Source organism: Trachypithecus francoisi, unplaced genomic scaffold, assembly GCF_009764315.1.
Source record: "Trachypithecus francoisi isolate TF-2019V2 unplaced genomic scaffold, Tfra_2.0 Lachesis_group20, whole genome shotgun sequence".
Lineage (NCBI taxonomy): Eukaryota > Metazoa > Chordata > Mammalia > Primates > Cercopithecidae > Trachypithecus > Trachypithecus francoisi.
Window position 1 is genome coordinate 67,695,048 of NW_022681466.1, and position 18,582 is coordinate 67,713,629.

Here is an 18,582-nt window from a genome sequence, read left to right on the forward strand (position 1 = left end):
GCAATTGAGCAGTTTCTGCCAAAATTTGATATGCTTTTGGTCCAGAAATTCTATCTCCAGGGTTTTGTTCTACAGATATACTTTCATACAAGAAATGCTATATATACAAGGATTATTTCTTTCAGCACTTTTTCATAGTTACAAAAGATTACTAACAACCTGTGTCCACTGTAAGAGACTAGTAGAATTTATTATGTTACAGCAAATAGCAGCTTCAGCAAAGAACAAGGAAGCTCTTTGTGCACGGATATGGAATGACCTCCTGTTGCACTGTGGAGAAACGAGATGCAGAATAAGGTGTGCTATGATGTGCAGGAAAAAGACAGAAAGGATAGGTGTGTATTTGCTCTGTAATATTAGTGCACAGAAGAGACTGGTAACAGTGATTGCTGGGAATAGAGCAACTGAGTGGCTTGGGGCCGAGAGGAGGGAGAAACTAGTGAATACCACTTTATACCTTTTGAATTTTGAATCAGGTGAATGTACTTCCCACTAAACAATTAAGCAGAGTGGGGCGTGATGGCTCACAGCTGTAGTCCCAACACTTTGGGAGGCCAAGGCAAGTGGATCACTTGAGGTCAGGAGTCCAAGACCAGCCTGGCCAAGATGGTGAAACCCCATCTCGACTGAAAATACCGAAAGTAGCTAGGCGTGGCCGTGGGTGCCTGTCATCCCAGCTACTCCGGAGGCTGAGGCAGGAGAATCGCTTGAACCTGGGAGGCAGAGGTTGCAGTGAGCCGAGATCACACCACTGTACTCTAGCCTGGGCAACAGAGCAAGACTCCATCTCATTAAAAACAATAACAACAACAACAACCCAAAACCAAAACCAAAAAACAAGCAAACCAGAAAATATGCATCACAGACATATTTTCGTGGACTTCATTTGTGTTACCAGACTGACTGTAATCTATGCCATGGGGCTTATGTTATTATTCCTCTTTTGTTTACATTGTCTGATAGCTATTTGTTTCCCTTTGTCTCCCTCAAGGGAAGGATTCATTTATAATGAATTTTTCAGCTCAGTGTGTTTCAGAAAAACACTTGTTGACACCCACAAGCCCTGACACTGTGCTGTCTCCAGGGGAAATAAAAGTGGGACTCCTGCTGGGTGTGTAGTCCTTGCCTAGCACGGGCTCACATGAGTGGGGGATACAGACAAACAAACAAAAGCTCATACTGCAGTATAAAGTGTGCAACAATAGAAGTGTGCACAAGGAGTAAAGTGTTAGAAAGGAAAGCTGAACCTGGCGTGGAGCCTGGCGTGGTGCCTCACGCCTGTAATTCCAGCACTTTGGGAGACTGCGGCGGGTGGATCACGAGGTCGGGAGTTCAAGACCAGCCTGGCCAACATGGAGAAACGCTGTCTCTACTAAAAATACAAAAATTAGCTGGGTGTGATGGCGGGTGACTGCAATCCCAGCTACTTGGAAAGCTGAGGCAGAGAATTGCTTGAACCCAGGAGATGGAGGTTGCAGTGAGGCAAGATGGTGCCACTGCACTCCAGCCTGCATTCCAGGGTGACAGAGTGAGACTCCATCTCAAAAAAAAAAAAAAAAAGAAAAGAAAAAAAAAAAGGAAGGAAAGCTAATTTGCTCTGGTGGGGTGGTGGGGGATGAAAGTACCGGGCAAGACTTTCCTGAGAAACTGGAGATTAACTAGGGTTTAGAAGCATGAATAGATGAATAGATTAATCCAGGAGCAAGTTCTTTGAGAGAACAGCAGTGCGGGGGCGGGGAGTTCCAGGGAATAGATGGCTCCAGACCAAAGAGAAATTGGAGACGAATTAGGGTTTATAGAAGCATGAACAGACTAACTCAGAAGTGAGTTCTTTGAGAGAACAGCAGGGGGGAGGTTCTGGGAAACACATGGCTCCAGAACAGGAGATGCCAGGGTGCAGTGGGCTGAGAGGTGAGGAGGGCTGTTCAGGTTAGCAAGGGCACTGAATGCCAGAAACATTTATTTGGACTTTTATTCTGCAGGCAACAGGGAGGTAGAGGCTTTTACGCTCAAAAGGAATGAGTCCCAGTGGCTGGCACAGAGAAGGCAAGTGTGCAAAGTTGGTCGAATGAATTCCTTGGCCTGAATGTACCTTCCTCAAATGCCACCGCAAACTGGGTCTCCTCACCCACTTCACCCTCTCCTGCAATCCAACTTGTGAGGCGTCTGTGTGTGCGTGCATGTGTGTGTGCCCTTGCTTGTATGCATGTGTGCGTGTGTGTCTGTGCGTGTATTTCCATGCGTGTGTGCGCGTGTATGTACGTGTGTGCCTGTGTGCTTGTCTGTGCGTGTGTGTGTGCGTGTGTGTGCGCGTGCATGCATGTGTGTGCATGCATGTGTGCGTGAGTCTGTGCGTGTGTGTGTGCGTGCGCGTGCACGCATGCATTTAGATGGAGGTTGGCTTCCCAGTCATCCAGGCTTGGCCCAAAGTCCGTGGTACACAAGTGCATAACTCCTACCCCCACCTCGCCTGCCTGCTGTACCAGGCGTTGATTCCCTCTTCCTGCATGTTCTCGGTTCAAATCCTTTTCTTCTCCCTCCCGTCAAGATAGTGGTTTCCACTCCCTATTCTCGCCAGGACACCGCCTTTTGGACTGGGACTGAATTCTGCCCTTTGAAGCTGTGCTCCTTGGAGCTGGGGGCCCCAGCGGTAGGCGGAGTTGATTGGAGACCTGCCACCCACATTCCGACCCCAAGCGACCTCCGAGAGGGCGGGGTCTCAGGCTGGGTTATTTAGCTCGTCCACCCTTCTTCCCCACCACAAGGAGCGAAACGTCTTTGAGCAAGATGGGTCTCTACCGCATCCGCGTGTCCACGGGGGCCTCGTTCCATGCGGGTTCCAAGAACCAGGTGCAGCTGTGGCTGGTCGGCCAGCACGGGGAGGCGGCGCTCGGGAAGCGACTGTGGCCCACACGGGGCAAGGTGAACTCCCCAGAGCCGGGCGGGGTGGGCTGCGCGCCTGGCTCCGAGTCAGTCAAATACCCGGGAGGCCACGCGCCCCTGTCGGCCTCTGGCCGATTCTCTTTGCCGAGGGCGCGCGCACTGGGCTCAAAGACAGCGCACGGAGGCCGCAGGAGTGGAGGGCTTTAGGGCAGTTGGTGGCACCCAAGTAAGCTCTCAATAAATGTTGCCGCTACCCGATCTCCTTGGAATTGAGGGCACGCTCCTGTGCGCCCCTCACTGCACAGAGCTCCCTTGTCTGGAAACTCAGCGGTCACCGGAGCGCCCGTCGGTCCTCCCGCTTTCTCTATCTTAAAAAACCGTTTCAACCGCTAGCGCTGTTGGATCTCTGACCTTTCGGGCTTTATCACCTGGGGTGGGGTGGGTGATGAGAGGGAAGGGATGGGGAGTCAAGGCAGGAGAACGCTCTCGATTTCCCGACCACCTCCCGTCATATCTCATGTCACATCTACCTGGTGTTCTACCCGTTTCCTGTTACTTTTTTTCTTCCGCGAAACCCAAATTCCATCACTGCTCTAGCCCTCTCCCCGATCCCCAAATCCGATGTCTGTCTCAGGGAACGTCAAGGAACATGCCCGAACGAGGTCCTCCCCTCTTCCCACCTCCCAGCCCTCTCCTCCTGCCTCCCCCGATGTCACCCGCGCCTCCTCCCTCGCTTCACCTCCCTCTAAACAAGAATCCGGCGCAGTCAGTTCTAGACCCTGAGCATCTTCCGCGTCGCTGGCGAAGGGAGCCAGAAGGAGAGAAAATGCGCACGGAGCGGGTTGCGCCGCACTCCATGGTGAGGGGACGGGGCACGGAAGGTGGAAAGGCGCTCCCTCCTCCCTTTTCCTGCCTATGGTGGGCAGTTGGTGACACACAGTAACGCTCAATAAATGTTTCCGCTACTCCATCTCCTTGGAATTAAGAGGATGCTCCTGGGCGCCCCTCATTCCACACAGCTCTGGTGTCTGGAAACCGTGGTCGCCGGAGCCGTCGTCATCCTCCCGCTTTCTCTATTTTAAAAGCCATTTCAAACCTCCAGCGGCCTCGCCGCCCTGCTGCAGACCTTCCAAGCCCTTCTGAAGCCAGAATGATTTCTCCCTAATTCACTCCCCCTGCTTAACACATTCAAATGGCTCCCGCTTGTTCTCGGACCAAATCCAAGCCTTGGCGCCACCTTTGAGAGCCTCCAGACCTGCCGACTCCCCACACCTGGGCTCTGAGCTCCAGCTCCAATGCTGCGCGCCCTCCCGTCCCCGCTGCTCTCTCTGCCCGGCGCGCCTTTCCCCGCCTTCCTTTCTCTCACTCTCCCTGGCTGAGCCCTCTCAGCCTCCAGGTCTCGGGAAGGTTGTCCCCAGGCCAGTGGGGCCCCTGCAGGTCCTCAGCCTTGGGCGGGGTGGGGGCAGGGGGTGGTCGCACAGCGGGAATTGCCACCAGCGCGTCCCGGCTTCACAGCGCGCTCGTCCAGGGCGCGGCGCCGGCCCAGCCCAGCGCTTGGCACAGTCAACGGGGAGGAGAAAGTGAAAGCAGGAGCGGACCTTCCCACCTGCCGTCCGCGTCCCCTCAGAACGGAGTCCTGGGGCCGGCTGCTCGGCCCTGTCCCTCTCTCTCTCTGGCTCAGTCCCCTCACTCTGATATGTCTCCTCCTCTCAGAGCCTCCAAGGAAGGACGTGGGCGCTGGAAGGAGCAGGGCTCAGCCGGGTGCCCCTACCGCCCGTCCCCGCCGGGGCTGAGCCTCTTCTGTCGCCCGCAGGAGACAGAAGTCAAGGTGGAAGTACCGGAGTACCTGGGGCCGCTGCTGTTTGTGAAACTGCGCAAACGGCACCTCCTTCAGGACGACGCCTGGTTCTGCAACTGGATCTCCGTGCAGGGCCCCGGAGCCGGGGACGAGGTCAGGTTCCCTTGTTACCGCTGGGTGGAGGGAGACGGCGTCCTGAGCCTGCCCGAAGGCACCGGTGAGCGCGGGGCTGGGGGTGTCAGGAGGCCTCTGGGGTGCGAGAGAAGCTGGGGGGATGCGCGTGTGGCGAAGAGAGCGCAGGATGGAGGTGCTGGAAGCTGGAGCGCCGGGGTCTTTGAGGGTGTCGAAGGGGCGGTGGCTGCAGCTGGCACAGAGTGGCTGGAGCCTGGGGGAGGGGCGTGATGCTGAAGGGGGAGAGGCCACACAGAAGGACGGGGTGATGAGGCTCTCCCGGCAGGGGCGAGAAGAGGCTCTCAGAAAAAGTCACTGGCCAAGCCCTCCCCTGTCCTTCTAGGCCGCACTGTGGGTGAAGACCCTCAGGGCCTGTTCCAGAAACACCGGGAAGAGGAGCTGGAAGAGAGAAGGAAGCTGTACCGGTGAGCCCTTCTCCCCTGGCCCCACCTGAGCTGCTGATGCTTCCAGCACCCACGCCTGATTTCCTTCCTGCCCCACAGGTGGGGAAACTGGAAGGATGGGTTAATTCTGAGTGTGGCTGGGACGAAACTAAGTGACCTCCCTGTGGATGAGCGATTTCTGGAAGACAAGAGAGTTGACTTCGAGGTTTCGCTGGCCAAGGGGTGAGAGCAAGGGCAGGCTGGGTGAGAGGGAGGTGTCCTGGTCTAGTGGAAGCCAAGGGGCTTATGGGCTGCAGTGCACTGGACTGGCCCCAGATTGGTGCCTGTGGTGGCCATGTTGGAGTCTCAGAATGATGCTCAAACCCTTTGCCCCATCCTGCCCTGAAGGCTGGCCGACCTTGCTATCAAAGACTCTTTAAATGTTTTGACTTGCTGGAAGGATCTGGATGACTTCAACCGGATTTTCTGGTGTGGCCAGAGCAAGCTGGCAGGTCAGTTCCCCCTCCCCGATATGTCTCCCAGGACCTTTACCTACAGATCCCACCCAACCCAGGGGAACTGAAAGAAGCAGGGTGTGGAGACCAGAGACTGGGTCCCTCTGGTAGGCTGGAGTCAAGGGGGCATGGTTGGTGGGGTTGGAAGGACCAAGAGCTCAGATCCCACAACTTGCTAAACAATTGCCTTCCCCAGAGCGCGTGCGGGACTCCTGGAAGGAAGATGCTTTATTTGGGTACCAGTTTCTTAATGGCGCCAACCCCATGGTGCTGAGACGCTCTGTTCACCTTCCTGCCCGCCTCGTGTTTCCTCCAGGCATGGAGGACCTGCAGGCCCAGTTGGAGAAGGAGCTAAAGGTATGGACATCAGAGCCCCAAGGAGGCTCAACAGTGCAGTGCGGTGGGCTAGCGTCAATGATGCTGCTGCGGGACCCATTGTGGGCCTGGCTTGCTGCCAGCCAGCAAGGAGGGATTCTGCAGGAGAGGTCCTGAGGGATCCTGGAGAAGCTCAACTACTCGGCCTCCTTCCCACACGAGAGTAGCTGCGGAGGGAGGGCGTGCAAGGTGGAATGGTTGGTAGAAACAGGGTCCAATGAAGAAACATAACTGGCCCTTGGTGCTAGGGATTTAGGGAGTGTGCAGAGTAAGAGAATCAGGGTCAGAGTCCTGTGGCTGTTAATCAGGAGGCGACATGGAACAACAGAGAGGAAATTCATGGGATTACAGGGCAGATAGGCTTGGATGTGAATCCTGGTTCTGCTATTTGTAAGCTGTGTGATCTCAGGCAAAGCATCCAGCCTCTCTGATTATCTGTTTCCTCTTCTGTAAAATCAAGGTTCATTCAACTAAGTGTTATAAGGCTGAGCTCAGTGGCTCACACCTGTAATCCAGCACTTCGGGAGTCTGCAGGAGGATCACCTGAGCCCAGAAGTTGGAGGCCAGCCTAGGCAACATGGAGAAACCCTATCTCTACAAAAGCACAAAAATTAACATCTGTAATTTTTGGTGTAGTGGCATGCACCTGTAGTCCCAGCCATTTGGGAGGCTGAGGTGGGAGGACCACGTGGGCCTAAGGAAGTCAAGGCTGCAGTGAGCCGTGGTGATCCTGCCACTGCACTCCAGCCTGGGCAACGGAGTAAGACCCTGATTCAAAACAACAACAACAAAAAATGATATGAGGCAATAAGCACATGATCCATTACCTGGAACAAAGTAGGTGATGGAGACAAGTTAGCTCCTCTCTCTCTCTCTCTTCCCCCTTGGAGGAATCAGAGTAGGAAGAAGATGCTTTATGTTGATAGCAGTCCTTGACCTCTTCCCCCACCCAGGGAGGCACACTGTTTGAAGCTGACTTCTCTCTGCTGGATGGGATCAAGGCCAACGTCATTCTCTGTAGCCAGCAGTACCTGGCTGCCCCTCTGGTCATGCTGAAACTGCAGCCTGATGGGAAACTCTTGCCCATGGTCATCCAGGTGAGAGGACTCAGGATTTCTGCTCCCAGTCTCCAGCTTTCTTAGCTCAGCCCCTTATCGAAATTCACTGAGCACCATCTGCAAAGGCGCTGGGCTAAGGCACCGGGAGAAACCAAAGGAGAAAATGCACCAAGTCTCTGATTCGAAGGCCTTGCAGTGTAGCTGGAGAGACACTTGGGGCCAGTCTGCAGAAGCTCCGGGACTGAGGAAGTCCCTGAGGACAGAGACAGCCCAGGAGGGGTCAGGGGAGGTGGCATGTCATGAGCCTTGGCGGAGGGCCAGGTCTCAGACAAGCAGGAGGGAGAGAAAGGACCAGTCCTCAATGGTAAGACAGAGTGGGCAGAGGCTGAGGTAGAGGAGTCAGGAGACTCCTAGGGGACTGTTGGACTGGGGCCAGACTAAGCCAGGCTAAGGAGTATGAGGTGGGAAGCTGGAGAAGGCTGTGATGAAACGTGCTGTGGGCACACGGTGTGGGCGGTGGTGTTTAGGGTGGGTTGGAGAGGGGAGATGATAGAAACAGGGACTGGGGCAATGTGCTCCAGCACTGACCCCAGGAGGAGGGGAGCTCAGATGTGGGTGGTGATCGTCGGAATGGAGAGGACAGGTGGATGCGAGTGCAGAGGGAGATCAAGGAGAAGGGAAAGGGGAGCCAGGCCAGGTGCCTGCAGAAATAGCACCAATAAAGAGAACAGGGTGCCCCGGTAGACTTTTGTCTGGCCAGGGTTGAGGTAATGGAAGACATTTAAATTGTCCAGCAGGCAGCTGAGAAGAAGAGATTTAGTCATTTGTGTAGAAGTGGGGCTAAAAGATGAGATTTCGAAAAACAGCGTGGGATGAAGGAAGCAGGTGGTTTGAATCTTTTCCACACTGCGGAGACTGAAAGGGGAAGTGGAGGCTGGAGGAGGCACCAGAAGAGCAGTTTCTGCAGAATGCTGGAGGCAAAGCAGCTTGCAGGGTGCTAATGCACTGAGTGGGTAGGAAAGGGAAGGGAGTGGGAGCAATGAGAAGGGGAAAGCGAAACACATTTGGAGGATGAAGGGTGAGGTTAACATGCAAGGGGGCGGGGGTCGGATTGCTGAGCGCCCGGCACTCATGCCTTCTCTCCCCACACCTTGTCCCTGCTCCAGCTCCAACTGCCCAGCACAGGATCCCCACCACCTCCCCTTTTCTTGCCCACGGATCCTCCAATGGTCTGGCTTCTGGCCAAATGCTGGGTGCGCAGCTCTGACTTCCAGCTCCATGAGCTGCAGTCTCATCTTCTGAGGGGACACTTGATGGCTGAGGTCATTGCTGTGGCCACCATGAGGTGCCTGCCATCCATACATCCTATCTTCAAGGTAAACCTTATCCCCTTCTCTCCTGCCTACCATGATCTCTGCCCCAGGGCACGTTCCCACCTCTGGAGGCTTCCTTTCTGTGAGGTCTCAGGGTATGGAGAGAAACAATGAAGGGACAATGTAAGAGCAACAGAGAATGAGCAGGGCTGGCCGTGCATTTTCAAAGGGGATATCACCTCCCACCTGGGGAAAGTGGCGGAAACAATCTTACTCTTTTTATATATAAAGCACAGTACATGCAAATGACCAAGGATCCCATCCAACAAGAGGAACCCATGCAAATAACGTTAAAAAGATCTTTTGCAGATAGTCATGGATTTTTTTTTTTTTTTTTTTTGAGATGGAGTCTCCCTTTGTTGCACAGGCTAGAATGCAGTGGTGCGATCTCGGCTCACTGCAACCTCTGCCTCCTGGGTTTAAGCAGTTCTCCCACTTCAGCCTCCCCAGTAGCTGGGATTGCAGTCGCGCACCACCACGCCTGGCTAATTTTTTTGTATTTTTAATAGAGACAGGATTTCACCATGTTGGCCGGGCTGGTCTCGAATGCCTGACCTCAGATGATCCCCTTGCCTCAGTCTCCCAAAGTGCTGGGATTACAGGCGTGAGCCACCGCGCCCGGTCCAAGCTTGTCTTCTTTAAAGAACTGAAAGAAGGGGAGCGTAATGGATGAAGGGGAGAGGGAGGAGACCAGGGTCTGGAGGGAGGCGGTGATTAGACCATCCATTCTCAGTGGGGGCAACAATGTCCTCCAAGGGATGAAGATGGTTGGAAAATGTGTGTGAAAATTATTATTATTATTATTAATTTATTTATTTTGCTGCCCAGGCTGGAGTGCAGTGTCATGATCTTGGCTCACTGCAACCTCTGCCTCCTGGGTTCGAGTGATTCTTCTGCCTCAGCCTCCCAAGTAGCTGGGATTGCAGGCGCCTGCCACCATGCCTGGCTAATTTTTGTGTTTTTAGTAGAGACGAGGTTTTGCCATGTTGGTCAGGCTGGTCTCAAACTCCAAGGTGATCTGTCCACCTCGGCCTCCCAAAGTGTTGGGAGCTGCCGTGGCCGGCCAAATCTTATTATTTTATATAGCACAGATATAATGTGATATATATCTATATAAAGCACAGATATAATGCAATACATAGACAGATATACAGTATATATATAGTACTACTATTTAATGAGGTGGAGTGAGATTAGGAAAAAATATCTCCAAAGGCTACTTAGTAGGTGGTTAAAAAAAAAGTTGAGAAATCTTGGTCTAGACCTATGAAAAAATATGAAAAGAAAAAGAGGCCAGGCGCTGTGGTTCATGCCTGTAATCCCAGCTACTCAAGAGGCTGAGGCACAAGAATCGTGTGAACCCGGAAGGCAGCAGTTGCAGTGAGCTGAGATCACACCACTGCACTTCAGCCTGGGCAACAGAGTGAGACTCTGTCTCAAAACAAAACAAAACAACAACAACAAAAGAATGATTTCTTTCAATTATCATAAAGCACCAAGTCTGGTTTGTGGAATGCAAATAGTCGATGCAAATCAACTGAAAACTCAGTGGTTTATTTTTATGTATTTATTTTTAACTTTAATTTTACGTTCAAGGGTACATGGGCCGGTTTGTTCTGTACATGGGGGCTTGGTGTACAGATTATTTTGTCACCAGGTAATAAGCGTGGTACCCGGTAGGTAGTTTTTGGATCCCGTCCCTCCTTCCACCCTCCGCCCACAAATAGATGCTGGTTCCCTTATTTGTGTCCATGTATACTCGGTGTTTAGCTCTCACTTATAACTGAGAACATGCCATATTTGGCTTTCTGTTCCTGTGTTAGTCCACTTAGGATTATGGCCTCCAGCTCCATCCATGTTGCTGCAGAGAACATGATCTTGTTCTTTTTCATGGCTGCATAGTATTCCGTAGTGTATATCATTTTCTTTTTTTTTTTTTTTTTTTTTTTTTTTTTGAGACGGAGTCTCGCTCTGTCGCCAGGGCTGGAGTGCAGTGGCCGGATCTCAGCTCACTGCAAGCTCCGCCTCCCGGTGCACGCCATTCTCCTGCCTCAGCCTCCCGAGTAGCTGGGACTACAGGCGCCCGCCACCTCGCCCGGCTAGTTTTTTGTATTTTTTTTAGTAGAGACGGGGTTTCACAGTGTTAGCCAGGATGGTCTCGATCTCCTGACCTCGTGATCCGCCCGTCTCGGCCTCCCAAAGTGCTGGGATTACAGGCTTGAGCCACCGCGCCCGGCCTATCATTTTCTTTATGTAGTGTATCACATTTTCTTTACCCAGTCTATTGTTGATGGGCATTTAGGTTGATTCCATGTCTTTGCTATTTTGAGTAGTGCTGTGATGAACATACGTGAGCATGTGCCTTTATAGTAGGGCGATTTATATTTTGGGAGGTATATATCCAGTAATGGAATTGCTGGGTCGAATGGTACTTCTGAAAACTCACTGTTGAGAGGCCACTGAACTTTACGTCTGTGCTTTTTCTGAAGATCTGGTGCCTTTCCTGCTTGTCAGCCCCTGTTTCCTGCAGGGCTCTGCTGCAGTTCTCCTCTGACTTTGCCCTTCCCTGTGTTTCTCCCTCTAGCTTATCATTCCTCACCTGCGATACACCCTGGAAATTAACGTCCGGGCCAGGACTGGGCTGGTCTCTGACATGGGAGTTTTTGACCAGGTATGGGAAGAGAAAGGGAGATTCTGGGCCACTCTTCTTTCCAGCTCTGGATTCAGGGCAGGTCAACTGCCTGACCCTGCTCATCCTCACCTCCAGGTGGTGAGCACTGGTGGGGGAGGCCACGTGGAGCTGCTCAAGCGAGCTGGAGGCTTTCTAACCTATAGCTCCTTCTGTCCCCCTGATGACTTGGCTGACCGGGGGCTCCTGGGAGTGAAGTCTTCCTTCTATGCCCAAGATGCACTGCGGCTCTGGGAAATCATCTTTCGGTGAGGCAAGGGGGAAGGCCAGTGGGGGTGCAAGTGCAGGTGGAGAAGACGTCTAGGAGGGCAGGAGGTCTGCATCTGGTTGGGGGTCTGGGGCCCTGACCTGGCCATGTGAGCAGGGGCAGAGCTGGCTTCAGCTAACTGGCCCTGCTCCATTCGTTGGTAGATATGTGGAAGGAATCGTGAGTCTCCACTATAAGACAGACGTGGCTGTGAAAGATGACCCAGAGCTGCAGACCTGGTGTCGAGAGATCACTGAAATCGGGCTGCAAGGGGGCCAGGACCGAGGTAGGAGGAGCCCCTGCCCTGAGATCTCAGACACAAAACCCAAGAGACCTCCCCAGAATCTCCTTGCTTCATGAAATCTCCCAGAAGCATTTCAATACCTATGAGAACTCCAAAGGCCTTCTCAGATTCCACTCCCTCTCTAGAGACAGGTCCCTGTCCTACACGCTGAGAACTCCTAGGTGCCAGATGCAGCGGGACCAGTGGCTGCTCATAAATGCTTAACAACTGACTCTTGGGAAGAGCCGTCCTGATTTGTAGCTGTTGCACATTTCCGTGGCATAAATATTTCTACTGTGGCCACCAAGGTGATGCTGACCAGCTTTTGCTAAACACCTAACGTCATTGACTGACTCTTGTGAGCCAGTGTGAGTCAGCGGCAGCACCCCACTGAGTGGGACCCCCCAGCAGAGCTCCCCACTCTGCCACCCCAACCTGCTGTCATGGTAATTCCCGTAAGAGTTACTGAGCATTCCTGCCGCTCTTTCTCACCCCGCCTTGTTCTCCTCTCTTTGCCCTACTCCTGCCTTCCCAGCTTCTAACTCTCCTCACCCCCTGCAGGGTTTCCTGTCTCTTTACAGTCTCGGGATCAGGTTTGCCACTTTGTCACCATGTGCATCTTCACCTGCACTGGCCAACACTCCTCTGTGCACCTGGGCCAGGTACTTACCAGAGATGGGCCGCTGCGAATTTGGGGCCTGGAGTGAGGGAGGGGTCTGTGTGCAGGTGGGCCACAGGGCTTTCCTGCTTAGCAGGCACTGACTCTGGATCCCTGCCCTTCCTTAGCTGGACTGGTACGCTTGGGTCCCTAATGCACCCTGCACGATGCGGCTGCCCCCGCCGACCACCAAGGATGCCACGCTGGAGACAGTGATGGCAACACTGCCCAACTTCCATCAGGCTTCTCTCCAGATGTCCATCACTTGGCAGCTGGGCAGACGCCAGCCCATTATGGTGAGAGCCGAGTGCCCAGGGCCCTAAGGAAGGAGGCAGCTGTGGGGACGTGCGGCATCCCAGACTGGGGGTCATAAGGCTCTCAGCCACCTTTTCCTCTCCCTCCCAGGTGGCTGTGGGCCAGCATGAGGAGGAGTATTTTTCGGGCCCTGAGGCTAAGGCTGTGCTGAAGAAGTTCAGGGAGGAGCTGGCTGCCCTAGATAAGGAAATCGAGAACCGGAATGCAAAGCTGGACATGCCGTACGAGTACCTGCGGCCCAGCCTGGTGGAAAACAGTGTGGCCATCTGAGCGTCGCCAGCCTTTGGTTACTTCAGCCCCCCTCACCCAAGCCACAGGCTGACCCCTTGGTGGTTACAGTCCTGCCCTCCCAAGCCCCACACTCTTCCCATGTCCCACCCTCCCTCAAGGGGCACCTTTTCGTGGTCTCTGCACCCAGTGAACACATTTTACTCTAGAGGCATCACCTGGGGCCTTACTCCTTTTTCCTTCCTCCCTCCTTTCCTATCTTCCTTCCTCCCTCTCTTCCTTGTTCTTCATTCAGATCTATAGGGTAAATAGCCACAATTATATAAACCATTTCAAGGCTAGAATAGGGGGATAATATGTATTACTCCACACCTTTTATGAATCAAATATGATTTTTTTGTTGTTGTTAAGACAGAGTCTCACTTTGACACCCAGGCTGGAGTGCAGTGGCGCCATCACCACGACTCACTGCAGCCTCAGCCTCCTGGGCTCAAATGATCCTCCCTCCTCAGCCTCCCGAGTAGCTGGAACTACAGGCTCATGCCATCATGCCCAGATCATATGTTTTTATTTTTTATAGAGATGGGTCCTCACTATATTTCCTAAGCTGCAAATAGGATTTTGAACCCAAATTGAGTTTAACAATAACAAAAAGTTATTTTACACTAAAGATGGAAAAGAACTAGGACTAAAGTATTTTAAATAAAATATTGGCAAAAGAATATAGAGCCTCAAAAAATGTTTCTGGGTTCATATGCTTGATGTGGTAAAGAATTTAAAACTTTTAATTAATTTATTTTTTTTTTGAGACACAGTCTCGCTGTTGCTGCCCAGGTTGGAGTGCAGTGGTGTGATCTCAGCTCACTGCAACCTTCGCCTCCCAGGTTCAAGCAATTCTTCTGCCTCAGCCTCCCATGTAGCTGGGATTACAGGCACCCGCTACCATGCCCAACTAATTTTTTTGTATTTTTAGTAGAGACGGGGTTTCACCATGTTGGCCAGCTGGTCTCGAACTCCTGACCTCAGGTGATCTGCCCACCTCAGCCTCCCAAAGTGCTGGGATCACAGGCACGAGCTGCCGTGCCCAGCCTAAAAATTTTTAAAAATTAAAAAGAAATTCTCTTCTAACTGTATAGGATTTAACTTGTGTCCTGAAGTCAGACACACTACGAAGCAAACCATTAACATCGTGAGTCCCAAGAATGTTTGACTCTGAAGATTTTCATTTCATGGCTCAGGCAGAAAATACTAAACAAAAGTCAGCTGGTTGAACTGAGGAAGCTGCTCCTGGCTGGAGGTGCTTGGCCTTAGGGCTTCGGCCTGAGGCATCCGTGTCTTAACCCATCTGCAGTTCACCAGTTGGCAAGCTCCAAGTTAATATAATTAACTGGAAGAAGGAAACATCTCATTATTACCATAATGAGTACAACAAGGGATTCAGTGAATTTCAACTTCTGGATCATATTACAACTTGGGGAAAATAAACTTGGAAGTTTTATTTCTTTTTTATTTTTTTGAGACGGAGTCTCGCTCTGCCACCCAGGCTGGAGAGCAGTGGTGTGATCTCTGCTCACTGCAACCTCCGTCTCCTGGGTTCAAGCAATTCTCCTGCCTCAGCCTCCTGAGTAGCTGGGATTACAGGCACCCATCACGATGCCTGGCTAAATTTTTTGTATTTTTAGTAGAGACAAGGTTTTACTGGGTTGGCCAAGCTGGTCTCGAACTCCTGACCTCAAGTGATCCACCCCTCCTTGGCCTCCCAAAGTGCTGGGATTACAGGCGTGAGCCACTGCGCCCGGCCTTTATTTCTTAATATGATCATCTGTGAGTATTTTAAAACAGAAACTAACAGTATACACAAAACAAAAGTGTTTCATTTATAATGTGAATAAAGTTGCTTCTTGTCTCTGATTCTGTGTAATTCTACAGAAGACATACTGGCGATGCTTGGTCCAATTTTTTTTTTCAGACGGAGTCTCACTTTGTTGCCCAGGCTGTAGTGCAGTGATGCAATCTCGGCTCATTGATACCTCTGCTTCCCGGGTTCTCCTGCCTCAGCCTCCTGCATAGCTGGGATTACAGGTGCCCGCCACCACACCCATCTAATTTTTTGTATTTTTAGTAGAGATGGGATTTCATCATGTTGACCAGGCTGGTCTTGAACTGTCAACCTCAGGTGATCCACCTGCCTCGGCCTCCGAAAGGGCTAGGATTCCAGGCGTGAGCCACTGCACCCGGCCTATATCCAGTTCTCATCCCATGAAATATTTCCCCTTAATCACAGACTGAAAAACTATACATTTTTTCACTTCTATTGAAGTCTTAGATGGATTTCCTGATAGAGAATGAAGAATTTACACTCAGTGATCATCACAGAAATAAAATTGTCACAATCTTTTAAAATCCTTTTATTCACTTTGAAAGCAATTTTGGATTTCAGACTTCAAAAATAATATTTCCTGACTGGGAGCAGTGGCTTACGCCTATAATCCCAGCACTTTAGGAGGCCAAGGCAGGCGGATCACCTGAGGTTGGGAGTTCAAGACCAGCCTGACCAACATGGAGAAACCCCCTCTCTACTAAAAATACAAAATTAGCTGGGTGTGGCATGGTGGTACATGCCTGTACTCCCAGCTACTGGGGAGGCTGAGGCAGAATTGCTTGAACTCGGGAGGTAGAGGTTGCAGTGAGCCAAGATCGTGCTGTTGCACTCCAGCCTGGGTAATAAGAGAGAAACTCCGTCTCAATAATAATAATAATAATAATAATAATATTTCCCTTGAAAACTGTCTCAAGCATCTAATGTAAATGAAAACAGCATGAATTCTGCTAAGTGATTTGAAGAAAGACATCAAAACACACTGACTTTTGCATATTTTGTTTTAAATGAGACAGAGCCTTCCTCTGTTGCTTAGGCTGGGTGCAGTGGTGCCATCAGGGTTCACATCAGCCTCAACCTCCTGGGCTCAAGCAATCCTCCCACCTCGTCCTCCCAAATGCTGGGACAAGCAAGAGCCACTGCGCCTAGCTTGCGTATTTTTGATTGGGAATTTTTGGCTCTCTCTCCAGTGCCTCCATTTGTGAGGTATATAACTTGCAGGCCATGATTTTAGGCAACTCTCCAGTTGCCTTAACTTTCTAGTGGCAGCAACTAGGACATAAGAACACTTTTGCCACCTGTCCTACTGTTGCTTGAATAATGTTGGTCCTTGAGTTCATATACAAAGAGAAAGCAGTTTTCTCCTGGCCACTCACTGGGGCAGAAAAAGCATCACCGCCCCTCTGCATTAGGAGAAAACACATTTTCTATGCATGAAAGAAAAGGAAGCAGAACTTCTGCTAAAATGATGCCCAGGAAAATAATTTCTTTTGAAATGAACTATTCCATTAATTATATTAATCAATAGGGAAGTATGTAATATATAATCAGTATGTATTATGTTCCCCGAAGGTTGCTTTAAGGCTGGTGCTAGGCCAATACTGGGAAGAGTACCTGAAACAAAACAGGCACTCAGTAATCTTTTTTTTTAAATTAATGAGCAAAAAAATTAAAAATGTATGTTTCACCTGGTTCGTATTTCCCAATACAAATACCAGGGACTTCTATGGAAAGCTTTTGAGGTTTTTTTTTTTTTTCTTTCCTTGAAGGGCAATTTTTTTTCATATAAAGTTTGTATTGAACAAACTTTTACAAAGAATAATTCTATGCTATGGCAGAGTATGTCTGCACATCGCAGTTGTCTTTGTTCTTTATGATGAAATTATCAAACACATGACTAAGATCTGAAGGTCCAGTTTCCAAGAAAGGAAGATGGTCATGGATGCTGGTGTAAGCGAGGCCTTCTAGAAAAATTTGAAAAACTTCCAGATACCTTGAGTTGTGAATGGTATTTTAAAATTAGTATTACATAGTAAAAATTATGTGTTATTTATTGTTAATAGTCTTCAGTGTTAATTGTGGACTTACTAATTGCATAAATCATGACTATTCCTTAATGTTTTCTTTAAAAGTAGAGTTTAGGCCGGGCGCGGTGGCTCAAGCCTGTAATCCCAGCACTTTGGGAGGCCGAGACGGGCGGATCACGAGGTCAGGAGATCGAGACCATCCTGGCGAACACGGTGAAACCCCGTCTCTACTAAAAATACAAAAACTAGCCGGGCGAGGTGGCAGGCGCTGTAGTCCCAGCTACTCGGGAGGCTGAGGCAGGAGAATGGCGTAAACCTGGGAGACGGAGCTTGCAGTGAGCTGAGATCCAGCCACTGCACTCCAGTCCGGGCGACAGAGCGAGACTCTGCCTCAAAAAAAAAAAAAAAAAAAAAAAAAAAGTAGAGTTTAGGATGCTAAACATATGCTTATTGTTTGCAAATGCCTATGCGCTGGGATTTATGTAAGCCAAGCAGTCTGATTGGGCCAAACCTGGAACATGTAAATATATTTATTTTTATTTTACTATTTGGCACAGCCTGTGTCTCCCAATAATTGTAATAATGTCTGCTACTGAATCTTGGCAGACACCATCCAGTGTTTCTCAGAATACAGGCAGCCCTCCTACACTCTGCATCAGAACCCCTCCTGCAGGGGATGCTTGTTAACGGATGGATTCACAGGACCGGCCGCAAACCTGCTGGATCAGAACTTAAGTTTAAAACAGGCTGCACCTTCACAGGTGCTTGCTCTGTCCTGCCAGTGGGTTCCCCTTTGGTTTCGCGTTTCCACAGGAAACAGGACATAGATCTAAAATTGTCTTTGCACTGGGACTGGTTTCCTTTGCTGATCTAATACAGAATAGCTGTTTGTACTGTGACTGCGAGTGTGTTGAACAGATCCTTTGTATTGTAGGAGAAGAAATTGAGTGCCTCGTTGCTCACCATCACCACAGGCCCTGGTAGCTCTGCGGATAAGCCAGCTTGGATTTCGCCTTTGAGGATTAACATTGCAACATTGCATAGGCACAAAAAGCCACCTGAAAGTCAAGATGAGGCAGGGAACGTGCGCACTGGGATCTTGGTGTGGTGGGTGTCTTGTCTTTTGCCATTTGTCGGGCACAGCAGCTGCGGTTGCTGAAGCGGGTGAGTAACGTTCAAGAGCCAAATCAACTGCAAGAAGCTCTCCGGGAAAAGGGCACGAAGGCTGCTGACCCACGTCCTGCCCCTCCGCCGACCCACTCCACACCTGGGATTAGAGGGGAGGAAACATTTGTCCCGTACTGTCTTAGGCTCTATTGCTGGGGATCTGCAAATGAAACTGACAGAACACAGATTAACAAGAGAAAAAGTATACAAATGCTATTGATGTTAAGATTTTAGACACAGGAGCTTCACAAAAAGAAGCAGAAAACTCCAATAAGTGTTTAGACTTGAGAAATTATATACGATTTGAGCAAAGGGTGATAGGTTATAGAGAAGTGACTGGATAAAGAAAAGAATGTTTGGGCTTCCGGGGTAATAAACTGTGAGAAAGTGTTTAGGAATATATGGGAGAAATTAATGGACGAGAAGAGTTATCTCTCTTCTATTTGTTGGTTTATGCAGACTCTTCTCAACGCAGCTCCCGTCACCGGTGATGTCACTCTCCTTCTTCCGGGTACAGACAGGCATCTTCCTCA

The 18,582-nt window shown here is 50.5% G+C and overlaps 1 protein-coding gene across 3 annotated transcripts; it reads left to right on the forward strand.

Annotated features, from left to right (window-relative positions):
* The first annotated feature begins 218 nt into the window (after positions 1 to 218).
* Positions 219 to 13,698, forward strand: ALOX15 (arachidonate 15-lipoxygenase). 3 transcript variants are annotated; one of them, XM_033185017.1, is made up of 16 exons: positions 219 to 335; positions 1,983 to 2,046; positions 2,763 to 2,922; positions 4,697 to 4,898; positions 5,139 to 5,277; positions 5,356 to 5,478; positions 5,644 to 5,747; positions 5,947 to 6,107; positions 7,079 to 7,222; positions 8,350 to 8,559; positions 11,141 to 11,227; positions 11,324 to 11,493; positions 11,657 to 11,778; positions 12,337 to 12,437; positions 12,562 to 12,729; positions 12,839 to 13,698. In XM_033185017.1, exons 1-16 carry the CDS (start codon positions 305 to 307, stop codon positions 13,016 to 13,018), a joined length of 2,166 nt encoding a protein of 721 aa, XP_033040908.1. In that variant the 5' UTR covers positions 219 to 304; the 3' UTR covers positions 13,019 to 13,698. The 3 variants fall into 3 exon arrangements, with proteins under 3 accessions (XP_033040908.1, XP_033040909.1, XP_033040910.1); XM_033185018.1 differs by having other exon boundaries at positions 221 to 335; positions 5,196 to 5,277; XM_033185019.1 differs by having other exon boundaries at positions 280 to 297.
* Positions 13,699 to 18,582: the final 4,884 nt, after the last annotated feature.

Bases quoted from the DNA above. Each gene is read 5' to 3' on its own strand.
- ALOX15 (XM_033185017.1), top strand. From the start codon at position 305: ATGATGTGCAGGAAAAAGACAGAAAGGATAG. The intron at 8,560-11,140 runs GTAAACCTTATC...TTCTCCCTCTAG, and splicing joins CCATACATCCTATCTTCAAG to CTTATCATTCCTCACCTGCG. The intron at 12,438-12,561 runs GTACTTACCAGA...GCCCTTCCTTAG, and splicing joins CCTCTGTGCACCTGGGCCAG to CTGGACTGGTACGCTTGGGT.